The 8,346-nt window shown below is 63.8% G+C and overlaps 2 protein-coding genes across 2 annotated transcripts; both read left to right on the top strand.

The window, feature by feature from the left end:
• Positions 1 to 93: 93 nt before the first annotated feature.
• Positions 94 to 3,126, top strand: LOC135416625 (uncharacterized). The gene is made up of 6 exons (XM_064659908.1): positions 94 to 606; positions 683 to 900; positions 2,351 to 2,466; positions 2,588 to 2,665; positions 2,753 to 2,825; positions 2,915 to 3,126. Exons 1-6 carry the CDS (start codon positions 314 to 316, stop codon positions 3,040 to 3,042), a joined length of 906 nt encoding a protein of 301 aa, XP_064515978.1. The 5' UTR covers positions 94 to 313; the 3' UTR covers positions 3,043 to 3,126.
• A 787-nt stretch (positions 3,127 to 3,913) lies between these two features.
• On the top strand, positions 3,914 to 5,627 carry LRRC10B (leucine rich repeat containing 10B). The gene has a single exon (XM_064659904.1). The coding sequence runs from the start codon at positions 3,922 to 3,924 to the stop codon at positions 4,930 to 4,932; it is 1,011 nt and encodes a 336-aa protein (XP_064515974.1). The 5' UTR covers positions 3,914 to 3,921; the 3' UTR covers positions 4,933 to 5,627.
• The last annotated feature ends 2,719 nt before the right edge of the window (positions 5,628 to 8,346 follow it).

The raw sequence follows: 8,346 nt of genomic DNA, 5'->3' as shown, positions 1-8,346 counted from the left end.
GGACGTTCCCACCTCGCTCCGGCACGTCCCATCCCACTGATATCCCTAATTCCCACCTGCCCCCTTTTCCCCGGCTCCCAGGGAGGTGGCCCCGCACCCGGAAGGGCTGTACCCCCCTCCCGAAGTGCTCCAAGCTCCACGTTCCCGGTGCTCCGGGACTCCCCGGAGTCCCGTTGTCGCGGTTGCCAGGAGACCGAGTCGCATTCCGCGGCAGCATTCCACACCCTCTCGGCCGGCCGGGAAGGCCGGGAGCCGCTGCCAGCACCTCCAGCCATGGCGTAGGGCCCTTCCCTGGGGCTATCCCGGTGCCAGGATGCCTTCCCTGCCGCAGGATTCCCCCGCCGGGGGCTTGGGCACGGGATTCCCGCTGGTGAGGGTGCACGGCGGGGACCGCTCCGACCTGCTGAGCCTCTACGTCACCACCTACGAGGTGTCCTTCGGGAAGAGACCCCCGGGACTGCCCCACGCGTTCGAGGGGCGTGTTTTGGGAGTCAAACCCCCCGACCAGGCGGCCGTGCACCCGCTCCTGGGGGTCCATTCCGGATCCGGATACGTCACCAACAACTACTCGGCCCTCTCGTCCCTGATCACCCCGCGCCCCAAGCGGTAGGTCCCCGCTCCGGGACGAGTCTGGGGGGGGAAAAATGTTGGGATTGCTCCGTCACGGCCGTTCCCGCCGCAGCCCGGAGCCCTTCGTGTCCATGTCCGCCACCTCCGAGGATTTCAGGCCCTTCGGGCGCCCGCAGTTCCAGAGGATCCTGCCCCAGTGCGTGGAGGAGCCGGAGTGTTCGTATCCCCCCGAGTTTTCCCTGTCCCGGATCCGTTATGAGGGGCTGAAGCCTCCGAAGTTATCCAGGGGATCCAGCGCCAAGAGCGGCTGCACCAGCCCTGCCCAGCCAGGTAGGGATTTGGGATTGGGGGGGATCCAGGGAAAGCTCCCTGGGAGGGTTTGGGGTGGTGGGACCCCAGGGAAAGCTCCGTTCCCAAGAAGATTTTGGGGTGTTGGGATGCCAGGAAAAGCTCCATCCCCGGGAGGGTTTGGGGTCCTGGTGGTTCCAGGCCCAGCTCCATCCTCCTCCCCAGGAGGGTTTGTCATATTGGGATCCCAGGGAAAGCTTCATCCCCAGGAAGATTTTGGGGTCCTACAGAAAGCTCCATCCCCGGGAAGATTTTGGGATCCCCAGGAAAAGCTCCATCCCCGGGAATATTTTGGGATCCCCAGGAAAAGCTTCATCCCCAGGAAGATTTTGGGATCCCAGGGAAAACTCCATCCACAGGAAGATTTTGGGGTGTTGGGATGCCAGGAAAAGCTCCATCCCCGGGAGGGTTTGGGGTCCTGGTGGTTCCAGGCCCAGCTCCATCCCCAGGAGAGGATTGGGGAGGATTTGTCATATTGGGATCCCAGGGAAAGCTTCATCCCCAGGAAGATTTTGGGGTCCTACAGAAAGCTCCATCCCCGGGAAGATTTTGGGGTCCTAGGGAAAGCTTCATCCTTGGGAAGATTTTGGGATCCCAGGGAAAGCTCCATCCCCAGGAAGATTTTGGGGTGTTGGGATCCCAGGGAAAACTCTATCCACACCAGAGTTTGGGGTCCTGGTGGTTCCAGGCCCAGCTCCATCCCCAGGAGGGTTTGTCATATTGGGATCCCAGGGAAAGCTTCATCCCTGGGAAGATTTTGGGATCCCCAGGAAGATTTTGGGGTCCTAGGGAAAGCCTCATCCCCGGGAAGATTTTGGGATCCTCAGGGAAAGCTCTGTCCACAGGAGAGTTTGGTGTCCTGGTGGTTCCAGGCCCGGCTCCATCCCCAGGAGGTTTCAGGGATATTGGTGGTTCCAGGCCCAGCTCCATCCCCAGAAAGGTTTTGGGATACTGGTGGTTCCAGGCCCAGCTCCATCCCCAGGAAGGTTTTGGGATACTGGTGGTTCCAGGCCCAGCTCCATCCCCAGGAAGGTTTCGGGATACTGGTGGTTCCAGGCCCAGCTCCATCCCCAGGAGGTTTCAGGGATGTTGGTGGTCCCGGGCCCAGCTCCATCCCCAGGAGGTTTCAGGGATATTGGTGGTTCCAGGCCCAGCTCCATCCCCAGGAGGTTTCAGGGATGTTGGTGGTCCCGGGCCCAGCTCCATCCCCAGGAGGTTTCAGGGATGTTGGTGGTCCCGGGGCCAACTCCAGCTCCGGGGATTTTGGCGGTGTCAGTCCTGGAACCGAATCTGAGGTTCTGGGATTGTTGGAGCCCCCCTGCCCTGCGTCCCCCACCCCCAGACACGGGGGCACAGGCGTACCCAGGCGATGGCAGGGCTGGGGACGGTGCTGGGAGCAGCGGGAACGCGCCTGCTCCATGTGCTCCCGCAGATCTCCCGCAGTGGAAGCCGGACCTGTCGTCGGGCTGCGCCCCGACGGACGCGTGCTGTCTGCCTGCGGAGCCCGGCGTTCCCGCCCTGGATCCCTGCTGCCCCCAGAACCGCCACGTGAGCGAGGGCAGGGGGTGGCCGGACCCCCGCGGGGAGGGGACGCTGCATCCCGGTGCGGGGTGAGCGGGATCCCATCCCCGTGTCCGTGCCCCCTCCTCATCCCGCCGTTCCCGCGCAGGGTTTGCCCGCCATGGGCCACCACCCCCCGTTCGCCCCCCTGGAGCTGCGAGTGGGGCCGCAGGAACCCAGCAAGAAGGTGGGTGTGGGAGTGCCGCCCGTCCCAACCCCCTTTCCCACGGGATCAGGCGCCCGACCCGCCTCCATCCATCCATCCGTCCCGCAGGATCCGCAGGGATACTCCACGATCCACAACCAGCACCTGACCAACCTCTCACCCCTGGCTCCCGTCGCTCCAGGTGAGTTTGGGGTGGGATTGCAGCCCCCCCCCACCCCCGGGGAGGGGGGAATTCCGCCCTCACCGGCGCTTCCCTCCCGGATTTCCCAGCCTGGTGGTCGCAGGGTCCCACCTGGGCTCCCAGATCCGTGGAGGGTGTCCAGGTCCCGCGTCCCAGCGGATTCAGCACCAACAACCTCCCCACCAACCTGTGGCACAACGACGACCCCTTCATGTGACCCCCAAAATCCCGGGAGTCCCAGCCTCGGCTTTTTCGGGAAGCTCCCAAATCCCCGTGAGAGCAATAAAGACCCTGCGCACGATCCCGGTCGCCCCCCCCTCCCTCGTTTTGGGGGGGTTTTCTTGCGTCCCAAATCCTTCCGGGAAGGAGGATCGGAGGGGTCAGGGGGTGTCACTTGTCCTGCGGCCACCGGAGGGCGATACGAGCCCGTTTTTCCGAGCTGGATTTGGGATGACACAGCTGATTTGCGGCAGGAAAATCCAGGCAGCGCTGGGTGGGAAGCGGGAGGATGAGGAGGAGGAAGGACCCCGTAGGGTGGGCACGGGGGGCGCTCGTGGGGGGCTTCGTCCATGTCCTCCCTGGCCAGGGGGCAGTGGGAGGGCACTGGGAAGGGGGTCTGTGCTCTCAGAGGCGGCTCCTTGGGATGTGGGGGATCACAGAGGGACCCCCACCCCCAGCTCCCTGGGGGTCCCAGAGGGCCCCCCACCCAGTTTAGGACCTCACACCCAGTTTAGGGCCTCACACCCAGTTTAGGGCCCCAGTTCAGGGCCCCAGTTCAGGACCTCCCCACTCGGTTTAGGGATCCTGACCCAGCTCGCAGACCCCCCCACCCCACCCAGTTTAGGTACCCACTCTCAGTTTAGGGCCACACACCCAGTTTAGGGCCCCAGTTCAGGGACTGACCCCACCCAGTTCAGAGCCCCACGCCCAGTTTAGGGCCCCAGTTGAGGGTGGGGATGCTGACCCCAGGCCGGGCAGGGTCCGGGAATGAGGCGCGAGGGGGTCCCGCCTTGTTTGGGGACAGGGCGCGGCCGGGCGGGGCGCGGGGAGCTCATGAATGGGGCGCGGGGGGGGCGTGGGAACGGCGGGGCGGGGCATGAATGGGGGCCGGGGGCGTGGCCTCGTGGTGGGCGCGACCTCCTCCCGGGCGGTGCGGCCTCCTATTGGCCGCTCGCGTTGCTATGGCCACGGCGTCGCCCCGCCCACGTCCCGCTCCCGGGGCCTCTCCCGGGGCCTCTCCCGGCGCTCCGCGATGGGAAGCGGCGGCTCCTCGGGGCGCGGGGCCCCCGTGGCGGCCGCCGAGGGCCCCGACGGCACCGAGCAGCGGCTGGAGGTGCGGGGCCGGCAGGTGCCGGCCGCGCTGTGGGCCGAGCCGGGGCTGCGGAAGCTCTACCTGAGCGACGCGGGGCTGCGGGAGATCCCGGAGGAGCTCGGGGAGCTGCGGCACCTCCGCACCCTCGCCCTGGACGGCAACGAGCTGATGGAGGTGCCCGAGGCCGTGTGCGACCTGCCCCGCCTGGCTTACCTGTACCTGGGCCGCAACGGGCTCCAGGGGCTGCCTCCCGCCTTCTCCCAGCTCCAGAGCCTGCGCTGCCTCTGGATGGAGGGCAATTTCCTGGCGCGCTTCCCCCGCGCCCTCCTGCACCTTCCCGAGCTCCGCAGCCTCCAGCTGGGGGACAACCGGCTGTCCCAGCTCCCCGCGGGGCTGCCCCGCATGGCGGGACTGCGCGGGCTCTGGCTCTACGGGAACCGCTTCCAGGAGTTCCCGCCCGTGCTGCTGCGCATGGAGGGCATCCGCGTCCTCGACCTGGATCGCAACCGCCTCTCCCGCTTCCCGGACCTCACCGGCCTGCCCGCCCTGCGCCTCCTCTCCTACGACCACAACCCCGCCCGGCAGCCGCCGCGGGTCGGGGACGAGGTCCGGCTGGTGGGGGACGGGGCGCAGGAATACATGGAAGCGCGGCAGGAGCGGCTGCGGAGCCTCCAGAGCCCTCAGGAGGAGGGGGAGGAGGAAGGAGCCGAGGCCGCTCCGGTGCCCGCCGAGGATGGGCCGCAGGACGGGGAGGGGGAATTTGAGGCCCTGACGGGCTCCCGGGAGGAAACGTGAAGGATGTGGGGCCTCCACCTGCCTCCCAAGGAATTCCCAGCTCGGGCTGGGAAAGCAGGAGGTCACAGCCTCCACGTGGAAACCCGACAGTCTGAGGATTGGCATCTCCCAGCTGGGCCAGCGAGGAGCTGCCTCCTGGATCCGCAGGGCTCACGGGTCGCTGTCGGGATCCACAAGCCCACCCGGGAGCGTCCCAGGGTGTCTTGGATTTGGGATACAGCCCCCTGCCCCCAGGGGTGACCCCACAGACCCTCGTGCCCAGTCCCAGTGTTCCCACGAGCACGGGGACATTCCCACCCGGCCACTTCCGAAAATCCTTTACTCCTGTCTCCGTGGGCAGCACAGGGAAAAGCAGTGCCGGTTGTATCCATTCCACACGGATCCTGGCATCCTGCAGGGTTTGGGAATGAAGGCACAGACACCTTCTCACCCCCAAAATCCCCATCCTGCTGCTGGAATTAGGCTGGGAAAGAGAATTTCCCACCGGGCTCCTCCTCTCCATCAGGTTCGGGAAGGAGCCGATGGAAATTCCACCTGCCTGCCTCCAACCTGGAAAGGGCTTTCCTTCTATGGCAAGAGGAGAATTTCCAAAACAGGCACCAAATCCAAGGCTCTGCTGCTTTATCCTCCCTCTTCCTGTCTCCAAGTGCCTCTTGGACCAAAGTCAAGCAATAAAGAGCACAATTCCAAGGAAACCTGGCGTGAGGGGAAGGTGACGGGGAGCAGCCTCAGGAAAGGTTTGTCTGGGATCCGATCACGGCAACACATCCCGGTGCTCCTGTTATTTTTGACGTTGGAGGAGTCCCCTTTCCCTCCACCTGTCTCCGAGCTGTTCCGGTGTGGTGGGAAGCTCATGGATCCGAGGTCTGGAAGTTGCCGGAGGTTTCCGACCGCGCGGCCGCTTTTAGTCCCGAGGGGTTTGGGTTTGGGGGCTGGGAAGCAGCCAGAGCTCCCGCCACATCCTCCCTGGAGCTGGCAGCGCCGGATTTCCCCCCTTTCCCACTCCACGGTGGCTATTTTGGACACGTGGAGCATCCTCAGCTGGGGGATGTGCAGGAGCTGTCGGTGCCACCCCTTCCAGCAGCGCAGCCTGAGGATGCTCCTGCCTTTCCAGCAGTAATTCCAGGGATTTAGGGCTTGGTAGGAGCTCGTCTTGCTCTTCCCTCTTGGATTCAGGTCTTCCCGACAGGTCCAGGCTGTCAATCCCTCTTCCCACCCACTGTGGGACTGGGGAGCAGAGTACCCTCAGAATCCCATGAATTCCCAGGAACACAGTCCTGGAATGCCGGGTGGCTCCCAGCCCCTCCCTCGTGCCATCAATGTGGGGGTGCTGCTGCTTTTCCTGGGAAGACACTGCTGCTCACTAGCAGGAATTATCCATCACCCGGGGGGCAGAGACCCTCAGAATTCCAAACCCCAGCTCTAAGCGAGATCCAAAGCCACCAGCTCCATGTAAACCCACACCAGCCCATCCATGCCTGGCAGGAATTGGGATGCAGGTGGCTCTCGATGCCACCCCCCTGTCCTTATGGCCGGGATCAAATCCAGGAGCTCCTACACTTGGGAAAGGATCCTGCCTCCCTGGGGTCTTTTCCCACCACCCAGTTTTTTTCCAGCCCTGTTTTCCACACCCTGGCTGGGGAAGGAGCTGGATCCTGTGATGATCATGGTGACACCAGGACCAGGAGCTGCCGCAGTCGGTGGGAATCTGACAGATTCCTGCTCCGCTCAGGTATTTTGGGAATGTTGGCACCGGCGAGCCCCGGCTCCTGGGAATGCATCATCCATACGTCTGTCCCTATATATATCCCTGCCTCCTCTGCCGGCCCGGCGTGTGCCGGCTTGTGGCCTCTCCGCAGCCGGGATCATGCTGCTATTCCCATCTGCTCCCGCTGGCTGCCAGCACAAAGGAGCGGGACCGGGAATTGCGGCGGCTCCGAGCAACAGGAGCGCCGGGACTGCTGCGCTTTTTGCCGCCTTCAAAGGTTTCAGGTGAAAAAAGAAACCTGGTGCCGGTGTGGGAGCCCAGGCAGAGCCCGGCCATCAGAAGCTTAGGAATGCTGAAATGCTGGAATTCCAGAGTTTGGCTCGGCTGGAGCCAGAGCCGGAGTGGGAGCAGCCACCTCCCCTCCACCCGGCTGTGGGCGGCCCCCGGACAGTCCTGTCCCCTGCATCCCAGGGCCCGAAAGGTGCATCCAGAGGTATTTCATCCAGGACATGGAGGACACGGCTCTCCTGCCATCCCAGAGCTTGGAATTTCATTTATTTATTCAAGAGCAGCATTCCCTGAATTATTCATTGGTCACCGGAGCCTTTGCGGTGGCTCTCGGACACGTTCCCTGTGGCACCACCCGGGATACGGTTTCCTGCCTCTTCCCACCCTCCAGGGCCACATTCCAGTCCCTACCCAGCACTTCCAGCCCCAAGGAATCCGTCCTAGGCCTGGATGGAATGGGAAGTCTCCCCTCAAGTTGTCACCCGGCTGGAGGTGTCACTGTCGTCCCCGAAGTCCCCAGGGGGATCCCAATCCCAGCAGGATCCCCCCACTTCCAACCACCCCTCCTTGGAGCTTCTTCCCGGAGCTGCTCTTAGTGAACCCTCATTAACTGCCCTGGGAAGCTCCAGGATTTGCCAGAGGCATCCTGGAAACCCCGGGGTGCTGTGGGATAGTGGCTGTCCTTGTCCTTTCTGCAGGGACACTTCGGAGGGTGTTCCTTGTTTCCTTTGCCCCCCAAAATATGTCCCTTTCACCAGGAGGTCCCCCAGCATGGCCTGTCCCAACCTTGGGAATGTGGAGAGGGATAATCAGTGAGTGGGGGGTGGTAGTCAATGTTTTCAGGGGGATACTCAGGGAACTGGGGGGTTATTCAGTGAGTGGGGGGATACTCAGGGCTTGGGGGAATACTCAGGGCTTGGAGGGGGATATCACTGTTTTGGGGGTATACTCAGTGTTTGGGGGGAATGCTCGATGCTGGGGAGGGATACTCGATGTTGAGGGGGATAATCAGGGAGTGGAGGGGATACTCAGGGCTTGGGGAGGATACTCTGGGAGTGGGGGGATCCTCAGGGAATAGGGGGATGCTCAGGGAATAGGGGGATGCTCAGGGAATAGGGGGATGCTCAGTGCTGGGGGGATGCTCAGGAATAGGGGGGGCTCAGAAATAGGGGGATGCTCAGTGCTGGGGGGATGCTCAGGAATAGGGGGATGCTCAGGAATAGGGGGATGCTCAGTGCTGTGGGGATGCTCAGGAATAGGGGCTCAGGAACAGGGGGATGCTCAGTGCTGGGGGGATGTCCAGTTCTGGGGGGATGTCCAGTTCTGGGGCTCTCGGTGCTGGGGGGCTGCTCATCCAGGTTTCCCATCCCCGCTGGGGGTGGGATCCGCCCCCAAGGATCCGCCCTCCCGCTCCCGCG

This window comes from Pseudopipra pipra, chromosome 6, assembly GCF_036250125.1.
Source record: "Pseudopipra pipra isolate bDixPip1 chromosome 6, bDixPip1.hap1, whole genome shotgun sequence".
In the NCBI taxonomy this organism is placed as follows: domain Eukaryota; kingdom Metazoa; phylum Chordata; class Aves; order Passeriformes; family Pipridae; genus Pseudopipra; species Pseudopipra pipra.
The sequence above is the reverse complement of the archived record's forward strand: the minus strand, read 5'-3'. Positions and strand labels throughout refer to the sequence as shown.